Source organism: Rhipicephalus sanguineus, chromosome 4 (genome assembly GCF_013339695.2).
Source record: "Rhipicephalus sanguineus isolate Rsan-2018 chromosome 4, BIME_Rsan_1.4, whole genome shotgun sequence".
Lineage (NCBI taxonomy): Eukaryota > Metazoa > Arthropoda > Arachnida > Ixodida > Ixodidae > Rhipicephalus > Rhipicephalus sanguineus.
The window spans coordinates 66,463,707-66,485,469 of record NC_051179.1 but is presented as its reverse complement, the minus strand read 5'-3'; the positions used below and the strand labels follow the sequence as shown (position 1 = coordinate 66,485,469).

Genomic DNA, 21,763 nt, shown 5'->3' with positions numbered 1-21,763 from the left:
ATTTGTTTCGGGCGGGGGGCACCCCCTTGATCCGACATGGGGTCCAGACAGGTAAGTGTGGTTGAGTGCCTCTGTAGCCCAAGGGATAAAAAAAATGGGGCCGGGGGGGGGGGGGGTGCATGGGCCCGGTGTGCCACCCCCTGGCTACGCCACTGCCCGGAAGGCCAGGGACCAAAGGCGTGCCGTAGTGAGCAGCCGTTACTCGCTTAATTGATTAGCATTCTTGCCTCCCTTGTGAAACTTGTTTTCTTTCGGTCTCATCCAGTAGTGGCAGGGGGGAGGGTGAAACTTTGCTCCCTCTAACGCGGAACCCTGCGCACGCTTATGGTCAATTCTCTAAAAGGAAGGACAAGGCATCGTATATTCATATATCCCGTCTGCATGAATGCCTACTCGAGAAAGGTGTACTACACTATCATACACGCTCACATACAAGTAATGACGCACATATATATGGTAGGCCTCCTCCCGAAATAAAATGCTGGCGACCACTATGGTTCTACAAGAATGTGCAACAAGAGCAACAACGTGCACGCGCACCATGGAACTTTTGACACATCAGGCCAAAAGTTCTTAAATTTAGTTGAGTACACCACAGTGTGCACGGTAACGTCTCTAACAACACTGGTTGTACATTGTCACAGTAAACAGTGTGAGTTAATCATTCACTTACTTGAGCTCGTACAGTTCAAGAAGTCGCGCTGTTTATTCTTCCCGAGTTCGCAATGCGTCATGCGTGCGGTAAGCCTTTGAGACTGGTTGGTTTCGTTTCTCGCGTCTCTAAAAACTATTCCTTCATTTTGGCCGCATATAATAATTTTATACCTGCGCTATATTTCCACGTTACTTTTAACTATAGTAGTTTTTAGGTTTGTTTTCCTTGCTTTTTCAAACTTTGTCAATTTTGGCGACTTTTATGAAGCTGTGTTCATTACCTTGTCACAACATGGCGCTGCCCATGAGTTGTGCAGTGCGAGCTGTGTAGTCGTGTTTTGAATGCGCGTTTTCAGTTTCGCAGTAAGGATCATTCACTTCTAGCCATGTTACAAAGCTTGCTTTCCCAACGAGGCACTTCTGGACTGGTGCTAATAAACGGTACCGTGCCACTTGACACCAGAGTCGCGATCATTTCATTTATTTCAAGTTGTTGACGGTAGCTTGTTTGTTTCCAGACACATTGGAGCAGCGAGCGCACTTGATCATGGATTCTTTCACAAACACATGGGCGAACAGGTTTGTCCGATAAGAGAAGGTCTCTCAAGATCCAGTTACACATGTTCCAGTTATTTAAATGTTACGACGTGACGCATGCCACTTGTTGTGTTGCTGACCGCGCTCCTGCGTTTTGTTCTTGCGGTGATTGGTGGTGGTGTCTTTTAAGTGTCCTTATTAGTTCCAAGTTTTCACACTTGCGTAAAGTAACGAAACAGTGCTGACTAAGTTACTGCTCGCTATTTAAGTCTCCTAACCAGCTGTCACATGAAACACGTTTAAAAGTTGGCAGTACGTGGTATAACATATTGAACGGAGTAACTCGTCATTTTCCCTGTACTAATGGGTTACAGTTAGAATGCAGTTTTCAACAGACATGTATGTCACATATGGCGTTACTTAATTCTAGCATGAAACAGGCATGACAAAACGTACCTAGTAGTGTTTGCAGTCAAAAGCGTACGACGTACGTTAATTAGCCTCAGTTTTAGCCATTGCGCTTTAAATAATCGTAGTAGTTTCGAAAGCAAGGCGGAAGTAAAATGCGCGCATATTGCTTCCTAAGGGCATTTAGTATCCAACAGTAAATACTACCTAATGAAATTTTGAAAGCAACGTCAGGAGGTACTACTGAACTAACACAAACAAAAAAACAACAAGAAAGTCAGCTAAGCATTGAAATAGCTGCACTGAAATGGCAGGCAATATAATTTCTCCAAAAACTGACCATTCGGTATCACACTTGCCATCCTAGAACAATGAAGAATGGTCATAACTGTGACTACATTAAATTATTTGAAGAAACCTTGAGAGCATTACGTGTCCTGAGCACGTTACATTTGTTAAACTTTGAAGATGCAGCTTTCATTGGTGCTGCCAGCATGAATTGAGGTGCCCAACACAGGTTTTCTTCCACTTCATTTCTTCTCAACTCTACTCACTACTGCTCCATGCAAGACTGTTGTTCGACTTTCATCACTAAAAGTGTACGCTTGCTATCGTTCTGCAAAACACTTCATCTATCGCCTTTAGTTAGCTTTGTTGTTGCCCACACCATGGCAGCTTTACAATTGATTTGTGGCACAAACTGAGAACCAAGGAAAAACTACAAGAAGACAGGAGTCCTATCTTGTCAATCGAGCAATCCGGTCAATCGAGAGGCACAGAAAACATGTTGTTCAGTTGTGTTGCTTTGCATGGCTACACTGGTTGTATGCACAAACAAAGCATATTCAATAACCCATTGCCATAGTGCTCATCTCTGACTCCTGTGCTTTTATGTTATGATCAGGTAGTTGGCATCAATGCCATAACATCTGCTCTGGCATTTACGAGCACCTTAATCTACTCCTAGCCACTGGATTCACCGTGGAGCATCCCTGGGACGCCGCATCTACTGCCATTTGAAAGCATGACATTGTCTCCTGTTCAACTGACAGATACATTGGCGAGGTCAGGCAGAAGACAGTTACATTTACCCATCACCCCTTAACAGCTACCAAACGTGACCTAACTTAGCACACTGTTGTCAGCTATGTGACGATTGAGCCATTCAGCAAAATACCTGCATGTCAAGGTGTGAAAATTTTTGTCAATCTTATTAATTGCAGTTGCTTGCCATCTTAGCTCAGTGTAACACATGTGGAATAACAAATCTATCCCAGCTTACAGCTCCTGATTTGATCATACATTGTCTCAATCTCTGGTGCAGTGGTTCTCAAATGGGGTTCCGCAGAGCCATCTTAGGGGTTCCGCGACATCATCACCTGCAAAAAAAAAATAATGTTTTTGGAGGCGAGTTCTGACCTATTCCCATTTCCAGGTACTGCTCCAGGAACTGCAGCAGCATTCTGAACAAGATCACCTCGGCTGCCCCAATGGCTCAATTAAAAACTAAGCCTGCTACATCAGCCGCAATAGCACTGCATTTCCTTCTCCTGTTCTGTCTTCCTTATAATACGATAGCGAGCGTGTCCCCCCCACCCCCTTTTCTTGGTTCGTCACACCAAGGACACCAAGAGGTCCGCCATCACTTCGACCAGTCCACAAGGGTTCCCCGACGCATCGACGGCTCAGAACCACTGCTCTAGGGCCCTCCTTTTCCCAGCTGTTTTGATTTCTTTATTTCTAGTTGTGTTGCATAAATGCCTTTTTTTTTTTATTTCGCAGTTTGTTTGTTTCAGGGGTCACAACGTGCACATCTTGAGCTATGACAGGGAAGAAGGCATAGTCAGAAAGTGCTTTCCACCTAGCACAATTGACAGGTATGTTGACGCACGGCTTCTGTTCGAAGCTTCAATAGTTTGAAGACAAGGATTTATACGTCTTGTATTTCTAAAGCCTTTAATCTGCCTGAAACATATCACCAAAACTTTGTTTTCTATATATGCTTTTGTTGTTTCATCAAAGTGCCATATGTTCATGAAAACATAGTAAAATTAATATGGCTGGAAATCAACTCACACATATAAAAATGCTTTAAGCCACTAGAGGTGTCACTTTCACAAGGTATGTGTGCTTCTTAAGGATAGTATTGAGCCTTCAAGTATCGGCCCTATTTGCAGATGAAAATAACTCAGTTTTGCTGTTGTGTTATGACTAGAAATTTGGTAAATTTTGTGTTTGCCAAATTGCTAGTCAGTGGATTGGTTGCTCTAACTTCCATGCCTGCAACGGCACAGGCCTATGGTTGCTCTTGCAGTCACCTGCTTTGCTTTGCCACGAAAAGAAAAAAATGGAAAATGCCTCTTTGCTTTTGTAAGATACCTGTAAACACATAACTTCATTTTACACATGCTGACCAAACGCTTTTTAGGTATTGCACAAACATGTCTTAAAATTTTAAGATTGTGGTGCCATGACACCATGAAAGTGTGCCGTTGAATTAGTGAAGCAGTTTAATTGAGAACTGGAAAATCATATTCATAATCACTCTTTTTTCTGCACTCTACTTTTACATGAGGGACAAAGTCAGTGAAACAGGCAATGATGTTTCGTTTATTTTGTTTTCTGTAGAAAGTGCAGTACAGGAAACAGAATGATATATAATATATCCATGATAAACAAAATGTAGTTAATCATTCGCAAATAGAGCTTGTCTCTTGAGGCCATTTCCTTTTCTGTTTTTGCGATGAGCCTCATTGCAATCAGGAGAAATTGATGGTCTTGTTTCATTGCCACGAACCAATAGTTACGTCGATGCTAGATTTCTTGCTTACGTAATGAAAAGCACGTCCTCTTAGAAACAGCACTTTCAAACATTTTTTTTTAGGATTGCCATTCATGACACCTTCTGCACACCAGAGAAATGCAGTCCTTCAACGTGGATGGAACGTTTCGGCAAGGAGACGGAACCGTTTACAATGGTCATCGACTCTCTTTCGACAGCCCTTGTTTATCACTCGTTTGACGACATCTACATGGGCCTCTTGTGCCTGCTGCGAAATATTAAATGTGAGTCTGCTTGCTTTCTTCCAGATAGCTCATGTCTATTCTTCAGAGGTCGACCTCGATGAAATTTTGGCTCTTTTGTTTAATTGGTCATGAACAGGTGTAGTTATATGCTGAAGCAATCTCGCCAAAAGTACAGCGCTCGTAACTTTGTAATTTTTTAATTATCATTGTCAAATGGTTCCTAAGCAGATTGCACATCCCTATGCCCATGGTCCCATATGCCGAAAAAGTCTTATTTAGCTAGCTTCCTTTTATTCGAGAGACACATGGAGACCAACTTTGAAATTGTGTGTACCCATTGCGATGGCTCAGGGACAAACGCATTCAGCAACCGAGTATGTTTGTCTTAGCTTTGGCTCGTGGCTGCCGTGCCGCTGCGACGGCCGTATCATGGGAAATGGGAAAACAAAACATGCTGGCGCACTTTAACGAGCTGTAAAATATTAGAGAGCTGAGCAAGTTGTTAGGTATTCGTGTTATAAAGACAGGGCATGCAAACATGGAAAGAAAAGAGAAGTCAAGACACCATGAACACAGACTAACAACTGAAAAGACGCACAGTGGCGGGAAAGAAGGTAGACACAAAAACTTATCTGTACATACCCAGGCAAGAGGCCATACCTATCAATCCGGCACGCATGGTGGTCTACATGAGAGATAACTCTTCAGGCACTTGATTTCTTTTTTATGCAAGTTAATGGAAGGTTGGCTCTCGGTCGGTTAACCTGCATAAGGAGGAAAATCAAATGCCTGAACAGTTATCTTTCATGTAGACCACCATGCGTGCTAGATTGATAGGTATGGCCTCTTGCTTGGGCATGCACAGATAAGTTTTTGTGTCTACCTTTTTTCCCACCACTGTGCGCCTTTTCAGTTGTTAGTGAACGTTTGTAGTGTCTTGACTTCTCCTTTCTTTCCATGCTTGCATGCCCTTTCTTTTTAACATGAGCTATAAGTGGCTTAGTGACTGCGTTTAATTCATAAGTGTTGCAAGGCAATGGGAATGGGACAGTGGGCTCAGATCATCTGAAGCCAGTCAGGCCTCAAGAAGCAACCAGAAGTAAGTAGCATGGATTGTACAAAAGCCGTTCAAGGCAAGCAATATATTTCCGGCAATCTGGCTTAAACTATGGCTCGGTTAACATATGATGTGCTTTATGCAGCGCACATTCATGGGCTTTCTTGTAGATGTATCATTCGATTGAATAGTATGTAGAGGCAAAACTACGAAAAAAACAACTTTTTCAGATAGCAACACGGCCTTATACCGAGGAACGATAATTGCCTTTTCGTTGTTGTTATAACTCCTTGCTTGTTGAGATTAATCTCCCAGTTAAGTCCACCTTAACATTTCACTATTTCAAACAGATGGTTAATACATGAATCCGTCAGTTTGCCTTCTTATTTTATTCAAAACTTCACAACCTACTCGCTCATTGCAACAAGCACAGCGCTACTTATTAAAGTACCACTGGCCATCCCCAATTTGCTTACTTACATCATTCAAATAACAATGCAAGAAACCAAGTAGTAACCAAACTGTAGCTAGTTTGCGTCCATTGTGGTTATGTAAGCAGCATATCAGCTTGCACAAGATGGGGCAAATTGGAGATCTTTGAAAGAGAGGCCTTCGTCCTGCAGTGTACATAGACTCAGCTGGGGATAGTGATGATGGTGTTGAAGCATCATATGTAATATAGATTTAATTGTTCTCAAAGGTTGTCTCTCTCCTCCTTATGTCCCCTTCTTTAGCAATATTTCCTGATCAACTCACAAACCAACCAGACCATATGCACACACTTTTGCTTACTTTTACTTAAAGTATTCATAAATCTAAAACAGGTCGACACAGGATGAGGAAGGCACAGAGAACAACATTAAATAAGAGTTAAATCTTCACTCATTCGAATAGCACTTTTGTGTAGGCTCCTGTTACATCTTTGCTGTTCTTTTTGTTGAGGTACACTATACATTCTGCTTATGTATGTAGAATGCATGCAGAAGTGTCCTGTGCTCCTATTCTCATCCTGTGAAGCTTTGTTTTACACCGGGTGTTCAAAGTGAAGCTTCATGGTCAAAGTTAAGCTTCAATTGAGCACTGGGAAGAACGTGCAAACCACCTTTGCAGATAAGTCATGTATCCAGGGGGACACAAAGTGAGACAGTAATTATCGCTGCGACCTGCCCAATTACCCAAGATTGAATAATGAACTTTTTAATGAGTGCAGCAAACGGGCATGTTTGTATTGAAAAGATGGAGCAGTCGCGTATCTACACAGTTGCACTTAGAAGAACTCTTCTAGCATGTCTGTGCCCCGAGATATCCCTCTGCAAAGATTAATTGCGGTTTACGTGATTACTACGCATGCAAGATGGTGAGGATGGGCGCAATGTTCCTCCCTGATGTGACGAGTAGTCATCGCTTGCTATCGCCAGCCGGTAGCAAAAGGGTAACCATTATCATCTTTGCCTATGCCTTCTACCAGTTGTCAGATTAAACGCCGCACGCAACTGCCACGGCACATCGGGGAGGAGCTTTGTGCCAGTGCTGTCTTGCATGCATAATCATGCAAACCACAATTAAACTTTGCAGCGGGATATCTCGGGACGCAGATATGCTAGAACAATTCTTCCAAGTGAAACTGTGTGGAAGCACAACTGTCTCCAACTTTTCAATACAAACATGCCCGCTTGCTGCACTCATTTAAAAGTTCATTATTCAATCTTAATTATTGGGTGGCTGACAGGGATAATTATCGTTTCACTGTGTGTACCCCTGGATAGAAAACTTATCTGCAAAGGTGCTTTATACGTATCTCCCAGTGCTGAATTTTAAGAAAACCATAAAGCTTAATTTTGAACACCCCGTATCTTTCTTTAGAAATACCAACCAACCCCCGTTAACACCGTTAGAAATTCGATGTGTGCACTACTTTACAGTTGTTTCTGACACGTCCACTGCCTTACTAGCTTTGCAGATGATTGTGGCTCTACTCCATACTGATGTGCACGAGGAACACGAGGTCGATAAGTTGTGCCACCTCGCCACCACCACTCTGACGCCATACGTGTGTGACGGTGCCAGCGTACTGGGATGCAAGACTGTTCACAGGAAACCTGGAGGACGTGTCGTGAGGGAGGTATGTGTGCTGCTGCTCTATCCATACAATTGCAAACACAATAGAAAATGTTACAACACAAAGTCAGCCTTGAAATCTTTCAAAGGAACCGTTAGATTACATATAACTTATGTCTGACAGTGTGCAGAGCGAACATTTGAGCTACCTTGTATTCATGTAGAACATACAAAACAGGCTTACATTATGAGAAGCTAAGTTTGCAGCTACTAAGCCTGCCCTCCATGAACTGTGGGCACGTTATAATGGTGCCCAAAAATGCGGTCAGTAACTCAGAAACAAATTTGACCAGCAAAACTGCTCCAATACATTCAACAAATGTGTGAAATGCTTGTTTTTTTGCTATTTAACCTTTTGGCTGAAATTCTGGCAGCTCTTTCTGAACAAAAAAAAAAAGAATAAACACTTTTCATTGTGAATGTTGAAATAGTGATGCAATATTTTTCTTTGTTTGGGTTATGCAATTCCTTGTGCAGGCATAAAATAACTACATTGTGATGTTTTTTTTTATCTTGTCGTGCTTTTGCAGAGAGCACTTCCTGCCACCTGCACTTTCTTGCTCTGAAATGCAATGCTTTTCTTCACCAGTGCCAGTGTTCAGATAGTTTCTTTTTTTTATTATTTACATTTCTTTCATGTTTTTGCAAGAAACCTGAGGCCTCTAGAAAGCCATGTTTAAACCAACTACAAGTTCAAGAAGCAGGACTGGTAACTGTGGCTCTCATTAAGAGTGCCAACTTCATTTGCTTGTACAGGTTTAATAATTATGATTTTCCCCCCTTCCCATTGGTAAATGCAACCATCAAATGCATCCGAAAAACATTATCGTCATATCTAAAAACATCCTAGGTTCTCTTTTCAAGACCTAGAAAAACTTAGTTACAATTGTACAAAGCCGATGATGCCAGAAAAATCATACGGGAAGTTACTAACTTTTTTTGTTAAACAAGCGTAACAATAATACTGGGCAAATGAAAGAGTGTAAAAACACAACTTTTTGTGGGTGAGAGCTGAACTCGCATTTTTTTCACTATAGTACACGTACCAAATGAGCTGTGACTGTTGCTATTCTGCCAGTTCCTGTCTCAGTCATTTGTGTATTTGTACGAGATCTGGTCCTCAGAGTTTTAGTCTGACATTTACTATCATGGTGGCAGCTGTAGAACGCCCATTCAAGCACAAGCATGATGTAGTTATTTAAAGCTAAGAACGGGCAAGTGGCAAATTAACTCAATGGTCACCTCACTGAATGAAGGCTTTGTATCACGTACAGTATTAGGTTATGGGATTGACCAGTTTGACACCAAAGTGTCATGTGGTCCCTTTATTTTTTCATGTACTGCATTGCAAAGTGAAAACAACAACTAGTTTAACACTTCTTTTCCTGGTGCCCAAAAAAGCGGTCAGCGACTCAGAAACAAGTTTGACCAGCAAAACTGCTCCAATACATTCAACAAATAGTTAAATGAAATGTTAAAGAACAATTTATAGCTGTTGCGCATGAAAAAATGCTGTTTCTGATTGGGTAATTGTAATTGTTACACTATAGCTGTTCACTTACTTTTCTTCAGGATGAAGAGTTTGTTCTCAAGCCAGATCTTTCCATTACTGACATCAAGAAGGTTGCTCAAAAACAAGATGCTAAGCCCGTGGTAAGCGTGTATTCGGGAGCATTGCATTTGCCGGTTTGTTACTTGTGCTGCGATTGTAACAAACACCATTCAGCAGTTGTAGTGGCAATAGTTAGGTGGTGTACTACTGCGTTTTGTGTGTAGAGTAGACTTCTGTTAAGTGCAGTTGGATTTATCTCTTGGTTCATTCAAACCCACCCAAAGGTTACACCTAGAGGCTGTGTATTTTGACGAGCCAGAACTTTCATTATCTTGATCCTAATATTGGCTTTTGCTGGGTAATTAAAGCTTCATTAATTTGCCCACATGCTCCTGACTAATTGGCCGCAGCGTCTCGCTAGGTTGCGCTACGGTACATTGAACACATCGGACACGCATCTCCCTCTGAAAGTGCCAGTTTTCCGTCGATGTAGAAGGAATGTCAAGGTCAAATTAGTGTAACTCTGCTAACAATTAAAGCAGATGTTCAAAAAAGCTTGAAGGGATGAAAACACGAGCCAACGTTTCGACAAGCAGTCTTGTCTTCTTGAAGGTTGTCTTCTACTACCAATTGTAGCACACTTGGGAAACAAAGACATTGTAACTCACGTGAACAACAATGTAAAAATATGTTAACTCCTGAATTCTTCAGAGAAAACCAACAAGCAGCTAGAGGACACAGAGGAATCATTGCACAAAGGTTGAAGCAAATGCTCTTAAAGGGCCCCTCATCAGGTCACATAACGAATCGTACTTAGACACTGAAAGTTGTTGCGCGCCCAATGAAGAACATTATGCCACAAGAATTTTTCAACGTGGTTCAGTACGAGCTGAGAAAACAAATATTTTGAAGTGGCACGAAACCATGATGCGAGGAGGTGAGCTTGAAACCCTTGCCACTCGCCCCGTGTAGTCTTTGCAAGTACAATCCCTTCCCTGCCCACTTCAGCAATGTAGCCAGAGGATCACATGACGTATACACATCAACACGTCATGCACACGCAAGGTCACGTGCGCATGACGTGCCCGAGCCCCCGAGCACGCGAGCGGTGTTGTGTCGATGTTCTCTGTGCTTCACCTCTTGGCAAGCCATGCCGAATGCGCCCTCGCCGATCACTAGGCTTTCAACCTATTACTGAGCATCAAAGCTGCGACCTCTGTACGGGCACGAGACCAGCGGTGTCATCAGCCAGTGCCACATGAACATTTAGTTAGACGCAGGAGGATAAATGAGCCTAATGAGCGCTGGAACGCGGTATAAAATTAGTTTCGTTGTCAGGGAGGGCGTCTTCATAAAGCGCAAACCACAAGAACATGAATGCATACAAAATAAAGGCAGATTAATCCTGGATCTCACTGCGATTCAGAGTAAGAATAAAAAACACACGCACACGTTCTGTTTGTATCGTTTATTATTTCTGTCCAGTTTCATTCATCTACTCTAGCAACAAATTACGCAAACTACACATGACGCGTCAAATAATTCTCGCAGTGTCACGTGCTACTGTGGGTGATGTCAGAGCACCGATGTCTACGTAGAGGAGCGACGTCAGAGCACAGATAACTACATAGGGCCATTTCTTGTTGCACATCATCCCCTCCATCTTGGGGCACGGGCCCGCGAGACAAAGGGCAAGCGGCGTTCAGTTTGAAATTTGACCTCTTTCTATGATGTGTAGCATTGCAAATTATGGCAGGCGTGATCGTGAGCGTCCGTTGTATGCATTGCGCTTGTCAGCTGAAAGTGGTCAGACCTGGTGAGGGGCTCAACGATCGTCCCAGCAGTCGATGATTAGTGAACGTGTTCCTGTTTATGAGCATTCGTGACAAAGAAAAACTCTACGACTGTGGCTGTGTGTTTGGCACATGGATGAGATTATGCGTCATTATGTCATGTAAACAATTGCTGGAAATGTGTTTCAGATTCCGTCATTCACTAAATTTGGTCGCTTTTACGCAGCATTGAGTCCTTGGTGGATTCTGGTGACACCATCAGTGTATGTATGCCAGTGAGATCTACGAGTGAAAAACAGCGCTAAAAAGACGGGACAAGAAAGGACACGAGACCACGGTGCTGACTAACAACCAAATGTGTTTTACATTTGGTTGTTAACTTAATGTAAAAATGTTTACAAACCAAACGCGACCAAAAGCAAATGTTAACAAACCAAACACATTTGGTTGTTAGTCAGCGTCGTGATCTGGTGTCCTTTTTTGTCCCGTCTTTTTAGCGCTGTTTTTCACTCGTAATCATGAACCAACCAGCCCAAATGTGTACCCTACTACAGTGAGATTTATTTAATACAAGTTCTTTAAAGTTCACGAAGACGTTTCCCTGCAGCCTGAAGAATACTTCTAACCACTGTGACCTAAGCTGAATGCCCAATGTATGTCCAAGTGGTCATGTCTCATGTTCGGTTGCTTATACTTGGGAGAAATGTTATCAAGATCACAGTTATTTTATTAGCCTTCAAAAGTTGCAATGCACAAGTAGAAGCAAATGGTTGTAATAAATGGTTGTAAAAAAGATGATAACTGATATAAAGACACGCTGGATGAGGACCAAGCAATCTTGCATGAACTTACCCGACCATGTGTTCTCCGGAAACAAGTGCTGTTCGACGCAACTTCGTTTCCTCAAAACTCTGCAGCGCTTGGTAATTTGAAGTGTACGATGTTTTCCTGTGTGTGGCCTCTCCTTGTTTGTGGGTTCCGTGGTGAGGTCCACTTGTGACGATTGTGAGGTCCATGGTTTCTGTTGTTGTCTTGTACGAGACGTCAGCGTGCTTTTTATCTTCTTGTTTTTTGTCTATAGACGCAGCAGCCTGACCCAACGGCCAACCTTACCTTCAACCTTCGGCTTAGCGAAGAGGAGAAAGTGGCCAAGGATAACCTCGTACTACCATATGTCAAGTGAGCATTGCAGTATTTCATGATTTTCTGTTTCGGGTTATGATGGCCTAATGCTGGCAGTAATAGCTCATTGGATGATAAAAAATGGGATGCAGAGAGAGCCTGTTGCAATTACTGTGTCACTTCATTTGAGATTTTTTTGTGCTTTTCACATTGGTGCACACAACTTATTCCAGATTATTGGAGTGGAGCTACACTGGACTGTTTATAAATTCCTTCTTCTTGGCATTCTATTTTTTCTTTTAAATGTATACATTACAGTGAAGTAAATACAGCATTTTTTTTGCACATATACTGCAACTATCCAAGTTTCCCATTAATTTTTTGATGCTCAGTGAGAAACGATCGAAAGCGATTTTCAGTTTATGTCTTAGTGTGAGCATTTGGCTTAGGTGTTAGAAATGTTCACATTTTACGTTTGTTGATTCATTTATGCCATTGAATTTTTCATTATTCAATGTCTGCAGGACGGCATCTTCTAGCAAAAGCAAAGGGGAGATCACCTATGTCATGGAAAGGGAGGACGACTTTGACGAAGAAGATGATCCTGATGATGACTTGAACTTCTGATTGCCGCACTTTGTTTTGCTCTTTTTATGTAAATAGACGACACTGTTTTTACACATGCTTCTCTGTGTTGCATTGATTTTTTTGGTTGCACACCTACGTAAACGTTCAAGAAACAAGATGTACCTGGTTGGTACGCCATATATATATATACGCACACAAACAGAAAAAAAAAGGCTTAACTAATACAAACACATCAAAGAAGTTGGCACAGGGGTGCAATCGCGGAACGATGCTATTCCCGATTCCAATGCCATATTCTATGCTATTCTTATCATCCACCACTCGCGGCTGGCTGATCGCGTTGATAACGCGGACGGACCGTCGTTCTGACCAATGGCCAAGCGCAAAAAGCACAAAAAGCATTGGAACAAAAAATAGAATCATTCCGCGATAGCACCCCAGGAGTCGTTTAAGGTTTATTTTTTTAATGTTACTATGGAGGCACCAAATTGAATCGAAGTGGTGATGGGCAAATTTTATGTACTTTTTTTCTTTTTGCCCTATGGAAAGCTGCAGACAATGACAGCCATCAGTGACGGTTAACCAAAAACTACAAAGTAATGGTTGGAAACAGCAATCCCCATTTCAGGCTCGTAAAAGGACCCTGCAATACATCCATAAGGTGACCAATTTTTGTCTGTGTAGTATCTGCTTTTTGCCTTGTAAAAAAATTACAAAAGGAATTATGACGCTTAATGGACGGAAAACCCGAGTTATTGATTGCAGAAACTTCAGAATACTATAGAAGCACAATGACTATTACCCTCAAGGAGATTACTGTATTTTTCCACATTTGCTGCTGTTGTCACGAGTGGCATTGGTTAACACTACCAGGACTACACATACAAGACTAACCAAAAATCTGTATGAGAGAACACCTGTTACCGTAGCTTAGTTGTTAGGGCATCACATACCTAATTCAAAGGTTGTATGTTCGGTTCCCACTAGCAGCATGTTTTTAGGGGCGAAGCTCCTTATGCCGTGGGTCTGTCCATCCTCTGTTTGTTTGTTCGTTTGTGGTAGCCACCTCTAGTTCGTGAGAAGCGCGCGTTCTGGTATGCAGTAGAAGAAGAAGACGACGTTGACGAGTGAGACTCTCGTGCGTGTTTGCCTGTGTGGCTTTCTTTCTTCTTTACTACGTCTCGTGTTTTCAACGACGCCCGAAGACAACATGTCAAGCTTGTAGACGATGTGGAACGGGACCCCATACTTACTGCGGTGGACGTTCTCTGTCATACCGAGATGTGGAACGCCAAAAGACCTTATACAGTGATGCTACCGAGGACTTCTGATTTGGAGCAATTTTTGGAGCAGCAAAATTTCCGTTTTGGAGCACTTTGGAGCAGCAAAATTTTCATCTTGGAGCACTTTGGAGCAGATGATTTTGCATCTGGGAGCACTTCGGAGCAGCGAATTTTATATCCTGGAGTGCAATACAGAAGCATATTGCATTAACATTCAAGCACCTGAGTATTATTATGGGGCTCTTATGAAGGCTAGAAATATTTCGATTCATTGCAAATCTCATGGAAAAAATCATCATCTCAGGAGCATAGGCATGCGCACAGGGGGGGGGGGGGGGGGCTAATCACCTAAGAGGGGGGGGCGCAAAATCTACCCGTACATTGACCCTTGCGATAGCAATTATATGGACACTCTCGGCGGCTTTTTGCCGTCGCCGTTGCCGTAATTTTCCGTATAAAGTCCAAATTAATGACATCACCACGCGCATTCTAGCCGCGGGTAAAAGCTCGCGAGCGCTGGCGACGAACGCGGCTGAAGCGGAGATTAAACTAGCCGGCCGTCTGTCTCCGCCGCACGGACAGCGCATGAGATAACATCTTCCCGCGTGCGGGCCTGCCGTCGACTGCTCATCAAACAGAGAAGAAACGCCCCGCCCGTCTTTCGTAAGGAGCATGAAGGGACGCCAGGGGAGCGGAAGGGGGGGGGGAACCGCATCGTTCGAAGGGCGCAGTCGCTTGCGCGCGCGCTATCTCGAGGCATCAGGAGAGGGCTCGTAAACTTGCTGTGCTCTCAACGCTTACTTCGCGTTTAGAGAACTCAGAGCAAGAAAACGCTTCGGTTCCTGGAGCGGCCATATTCCCTTAAACCAGCGTTTTGTTGAGTTACGCGAGATCGGATCCAAAAGAGTTAGCTGCTAGTCTTACTTCGTTTCACAATACAATCTTTTGGTATCGCATTCATTGCTTCGCTCTTAAGCGAAACTGAGTTTGTTTAACCGTTAGCTCTTGACCCCCGAAAGCGAGGGGCGGACGTGTAACATGGCGTACAGGGGCGTAGCCAAGGGGGGGGGGGGGGTTCAAACCCCCCCCCCCGAAATTTTTTAGTTTTGCTTGCGTATATATACACGCATACATACAAACGCACGCACGAACATACATAAAGTATGGCTGAACCCCCCCCCCCCACGAAAAAATTTCTGGCTACGCCCCCGATGGCGTAGCCGCTTCACTGTGGGCCGTCAGCGACGGGCCCGCTACTGACAGCTGCGCATTTGCGGCTGCTCCGACCAGGAGATATGATTTTACTAATGAGATGACATTTTTAAAAAAGCAAGCAAAAAATTGGCCGCGTATCTGCGTGCTTCGCTGCAAATGTCGTGTAAAGACGATAGAAGAGGCGCTGTGTGAGATATGGACGCCATCTGGCAATACGTCGGGAAACCTGAGTGCTGTGTTGCGTGCTGGTAGTCCCGGCGCAGCAGCAGGCGAAGACCGGCGGTGACCAACGCGACCGGCGGGGACGCCAGCCAGCCCGAAAACGCGGTTTGGCGCGAAGCGCTGAAGCAGAGAAACGTCCGCACTCAACGAGTACTCTCCACACACCCTTTTATTTACACGTCGCCTGGGTAAAACAGGAACGCCAGAGCGGCGCCCACAACCGGCAGCCTGAAGGCCGCCCACAACGCTGCTTTTTCATTTTTTAAATATTTTTTTCACCTTCTTGGCCTTCTCAAAACTAAAGTTTTTCAACACCAACCCATGGCATTCGTACAGTGCACCGAAACCGAAACACAACAATGAGCTCGTGCGAAGGGCACGGAGGAAGGCAAATTTCAGCGCAGTCGCATTTTCAGCTTTGTTGAAACAGGGCTCACTAGACGACGACGAAGTAAAAGAAGGCACACGACAGGCAGCGCCTGTCCTGTGCCTTCTTTTACTTCGTCGTCGTCTAGTGAGCGCTGTTTCAACAAAGATGAACGCATACCAACTCGCTCAAACTTCCATTCTTATGCATTTTCAGCGCAGCTTAAGAAACTAGGATCCTTAAAATTACGTATGTATGCATGTTCTATTAAAGGAACACGCCACCTAATACTTACCTAGTGATGTTGCACCTCAGATATGCATGATATTTACTTTTTGATCGACAACGTTCACAAGTATGAACAGCCATACCAGTTCAAGACGGCTGGCCCTTGGGCAAGTGGTTCAACTTTGGCCGAGTGGCTGAATCGAGGGACGTGCCGACAAACAGAAAGACAGACCAAAATTTCTGCGTTTAAGTTCCCCAAGAAAGACTATCGTCTTTAAAATTCGAATTGGAACCCTAGCACGTGAGCTCGAAAGGGCAGGGCCTTTTGGGGTATTTACCGCAGAGTGATTACAAACTCGGACGTGCTGGCGGAAGGAATTACGAAAAAAGCTGTTCTGGATGAAGATCCATGGATAAAGTATATCTCAGGAAAAGTGTCAACGCGTTTCCACCGCTCGCGTGCTCTTCCATAAACGCGAAGCAAGGAAAATTCGATATTGTCCCATATAGGGTGTATGCACGACCGGCATCGACAGCGACATGCAGGCAAGTCTCGCTGTGCACTCTGGGTAATCCGCCATTTTGAAGCAATAACAAGCAGACGAGCAAAGCAGCGTGTATGACCAGTCGATAGCTGTCATGGTTTACTGCGCCGTTGTAGGCTGCAAAAGCCGTACATACACCAAAGCCGAGAAAGAGAAGGCTAAGCAGAACAGTCAGAACCTCAGCAACTTTCGGTTTTCAAGATTCCAAAGGTGCGGGTTCATGAATGCGGCAAGACGAGGCAGCTGTCGCAACGCCGGCAGCGCGAGTGGATCGCCCGCCTCAATAGGAAGGGTGTCGCCGATAATCCGCAGAAGTACAAAGTGTGTTGCCGACACTATTTATCACGTATGCAAGTCTCGCACCTACGTTACCTATTTTAAAGCGCTGCCCGTTCCTGTCACTGTAAAAGTGTTATTTGGGCACCGCGGATGCAGGCATTGCTTTGAGCAGAGCGTTGGTGTACTCTGTTTCGCAGGGCCACAGTCTCCAGTGGGTGCTGCTGGCTCTGCAAGGGCTTTTCGGCTCACGAGCTGCACTGGCATCGGCACCTAATCGTCGTTTTTTTCATCGTCGACGACGTGAAATCCATTTCAGCGATATTAGGCCTCACATCCAATTTCCTGATGTGCATCGGCAGCCACGAGTTGGCGCTGTCCGTGCACGAACGCTCCTGCCGCACGCACACGCCGTACTCTACGTAAAAAAGCAGTGCCGCGACATCGGAGCACGCATCGCCGTTCCCGGCCATGCACGTACAGTGCGCGGCAACGACTTTACCGTCGCACTTGCACAGGGCCCATGAATCCACAGGTTGCCTGTTGAGGCTCTGCGAGTGGTTGACCTGGGCAAAAAGATAACATTGTATTCCGCTAGAAGAATAAAACACTTTAACGTACCTTTGTTTTGAGAATCACGGAGTCTGAGGAAACTTCCTTAACCGATGGCTCGCGCATCCAACCGCTGGTCACAAAATTGTGGCCTTCTAATCCTTTTTAAGCCTTTAGTTGCTGGCGGGTAAGGAAGCTGATCCTCAAAACAAGGAACTCGCTTATGTCTGCGGCGTCGATTCACGGCCACAGGTTGACGTCTCTTACGCAGTCGCTTTCCCGAAGCTCAAAGGGGTCCACACCACACAGGGCAACTTTCTCACTGTAGCGCGCCTGGTCTTTGACGCACAGCGTCGCTGCATAATCCGTTTGATCATGCGTCATTTTGCCGCAAAACAATGTTGCATTCTTGCACAGAGATGCCAAACCGCACGCCCGGAGACCGACTGCGACCACACATCGACGACCAGTCCACAAACGTTGCCTGCTTTGGTCTGCTTGTTATTGCTTCAAAATGGCGGATTACCCAGAGTGCACAGCGAGACTTGCCTGCATGTCGCTGTCGATGCCTGTCGTGCATACACCCTATATCTACTGCGAGCGATCCCAGATTTCATTCCGCGATGTGCGGAAACAGAAGTGACAGGCATTTTAGCGGCACTCATGTAGTTATTACTGAACATTGCTTTCCTTACGTGCCGTGCGACGCTTGAAACGAGCTATCAGCAGCGTTTCTGGAATAGACGACGTCCGCCGATGAATCGCCGTCGCACTTTCTCGCTACCGATAGGCCTAGACGTCACGAGCCTCTGCGGAGAGCGCGTTTTGCTGTCGAGCCGACTTGCAGAACAGAAGCTGCGTCGGCACCGTGCATGGCATCGTGGCTTACTCGGAACGCACGTGCGAGCGCTATTTATTCAGCGGAATAATTCTTGGTCCATGATTGCGACTTTATTGGCAGCCCCAAGATCGAGCTGCACATGTTCTGACGCGCCGGCGGTGCGATTGCCGGTGATAGACGCCCCCAAAACCGAGACTTTGGCGCAGTTTGGCGCAAATTTCGTCGATATTATCAGGATGGCGCAGTAAATACAATTTGGCGCACTTTGGCGCAGTTGGCGCAGGAGTGGAATCACTGCCTTATATCAAAGGATACGTTCCAGTCGTGTGCATCGATGGTGCAGAGCGTCCTGCAGGTGGTGTGGCCGCATACGTCAAACAAACAGAAAAGGCACAAAATCTGAAACTATACTACCAACGACACAGAGCCGCAACTGTGAATATGCTGCCATCGATTTTGATGGATGCATCATCATGACCATGCACCTTGCCCCAATTTGTCGAGTGGGAATATCAAGACATTCATTGACACGGCATCGTGTAATTATGACAAGTACAAGAATAGACCATTTCTGCTAGTTGGTGACCTGAATGTCGATATTACCGAAAAAAAACAATGAGTGGTTAATACAACACATGGCAGCCAAACGTGCTCTCACGTGCACGTCCTTTGATCATATGAAACCAACAACCATCCGAGGGACGTGTATAGACCTGGTATTTTCAAATTTCCAATTGCAACCCGTACAGGAACCGCTATCCCTTCATTTCACGGACCATAAAGCCGTGATAATGAAGGGACAACGCAAGCCAAGCATCATGTAATTAAGAAAAATACAAGTTTGATGTTTGTAATATACACACAGTGTTTCTCACTCTTTATATGATGATTGACGGGGCGTTACACAGAAGATTCACGGTTTACCGATGATTCCCTCCACGTGGATATGCTGTGATTTTTTTGTCCCCCTCAATTCATTTTCCCTTTGTTTGATACTTACAATACATGTCAATTAAAAACTATAAACAGCACCAGCAATGCTTTCCTTTACTTCATGTGCAAGAACTAAAAAACTGAAAAATAAGCTTGTTCTTTTTGCAGTATAACTTGCAATGTTCATACTTGAGTTGTATGGAGAGACAGGGAGATTAGTTAGCAAATGCATGCCAATATAAGTTGTGCATTACATTTAAACCGCTGGTATGCTAATGCAGATTAATGTCATGCCCGTTGCTCAAAGTTCACTTATGTTTCCATGTTGTGGTGATGTCTGTGTCCACAAGCTCTCCTTGACGTGTTTCAAGGCCTCATTAATGCTGTTGCAGTAGACACATATCTTAAGGACAAAAGCCTTATATGCCTCCTCAAATGGGAAAAGTGACCATAGGTGTAGCAAAAATCATCATGGTACCAAAAATCATCATCGTGATGACCATTACCATCACCACCTTCAATGATGATGGTGATTGCACCGGATGTCTTTCACCTTCGAGTCATCTTAGGCGAATGCATGTGGGACCCTGTGTTTGTTTCAAAGAGACATTAGCTGAACACAATATGCTGTACCTTTATTAACCAGAATGTGGACAGAATGTGTGGCAGCAAATGTGGAAAAATACAGTAGCCTGCCAATGGAAGCGGTGCCACTGCTGTTGAAAGAAATGCCAACAGAAAATGCACAGCAGAACCTACTAAATTGAAAAAAAGAAATGGCGACGCTACTTTTGCCACCCTGTTGTAGCAGTGTTAGATGCCATTTGTTGTGCGAGGTGGCCACATCTCCGGAGATGTGATCCTGGCAGTCATTCGAGGGCAACCGACCCTGCCACACCCTGCAGCATCCAGTCCAAGCCTCAGCCACAACACACACGCCTTGCGCCACACATGCACCATCTCCTCTTGTATTTCTCTTCCACAACATACCTCTGGCAACCATTCCCACAATATGCAACTTTGTCCGTTATTAATGCAGATCAAATCGGCAACAAGAGCAGAAAAAAGCCACTGTGATCTAAAAGCCACTTGTTACTTGTCGGTCGGTGCTGCTTGCTAGTGCTTATACACGAGGGGGGAAAACGCTCCCTGTAGACCCCCATGCTCACGTCCATTGGGTTTTTACAAATTTCAGAGTCCACAGATTAACAGGTAAGCTGTCAGAACGCTGCGAAACTGCTTCACATACATGAGTGAGGGATCTGGTGATACGTAGCATTAATAGCAGCAGCGGTGGCTTAGTCAACCCATGTTTGAAATCTTGCATGTGAATCATGCACCTCGAAAATCACATTGAAAACTTGACAATGATCATCACACTCAGTGCATGTAGCATTGTCACTGATGAAGTGTATGTAGTGGCACCAACATTCGAAAGAACAGCAACTCGACGACACACCTTCAGCTCTGCAAAAACAGGCCCACTGTCTTGATGCAATGGCTCACGTGGAGGAAGTGTTTAAACCATCAGCGTTTAGAAAAATGTGCCTCAATGTGTGTGCTTGCTAATGGCACATTATTAAAGCTGTTTTTTTTTTTTACTTGCTGAGGCAAGTGCATATGGCATAGTGTAGTGCTTAGAGTCACCGGCATCGGCAGCAGAGGCCCAAGTTCAAATCCTGCCATCGTAACACTTCTATCACCATTTTAATTTTCGTTTATGTGGCATAGATATGAGCTGAGCTAATGTTATTTGTTCGTTTGTGTGTGTGTGACGTCACTCGCGGTTGATACCCCAAACGGCTGGTAAGCAGCTAAAAATTTGCCATAAGCATTTAAAAGTTGAGTGAAGCACCACTTGGCACAAAGATGTCTGATCATGATTGCTTCAATCATGGCGTTTCCTATAAATTACCTAGAGGGAACTCTGGCGCTGTGATCATTCAGCCACCATGGAAATGATGGGTAGTACACGGATTTGCCTAATCTTCGTGCTTACGGCTTTGAACGCACTTGTGGCCTTGCTTATTGCAGTGTTTTGTCATTCGTTTCGGATAAAAGAATGGAACATTATGAACTTCGTGACCAGCTTTGAAATGGTGAGCCTAAAAAGGTTGCTGTGGTCAAGTGGAACTGCTGACATTTGCTGAACTTCGTCTTGCGACAAAGTGGATGCAGGCAACGCGGAGCCAAACGGAGCCGAAAGAACGAAGTTTAGACAAATCCGTGTACTACCCATCATTCCCATTCTGGCTGAAGCGCCATGCATTAGCTCCCATAGATACTAGCGCCGGAGTTCCCTCTAGTGTATCGATAGGAAACTCTATGGCTTCAATAGCCCAGATGACACTGCAGTGGTGAGAGGTCTGAACAATTGCTGGGATGACTGTACTTCTGTTCAAACAGAAAAACAAAAGGAAGAGTCTTGCACAAAACCATTAAGCG

General features: G+C 44.4%; 1 protein-coding gene across 1 annotated transcript; it reads left to right on the top strand.

Annotated features, from left to right (window-relative positions):
* The first annotated feature begins 928 nt into the window (after window positions 1-928).
* LOC119390163 (elongator complex protein 5) lies at window positions 929-12,945 on the top strand. Its single transcript, XM_037657728.2, has 8 exons — window positions 929-1,095; window positions 1,173-1,233; window positions 3,396-3,476; window positions 4,484-4,665; window positions 7,636-7,805; window positions 9,374-9,454; window positions 12,228-12,325; window positions 12,793-12,945. The coding sequence occupies exons 1-8, from the start codon at window positions 1,041-1,043 to the stop codon at window positions 12,893-12,895; spliced, it is 831 nt and encodes a 276-aa protein (XP_037513656.1). The 5' UTR covers window positions 929-1,040; the 3' UTR covers window positions 12,896-12,945.
* Window positions 12,946-21,763: the final 8,818 nt, after the last annotated feature.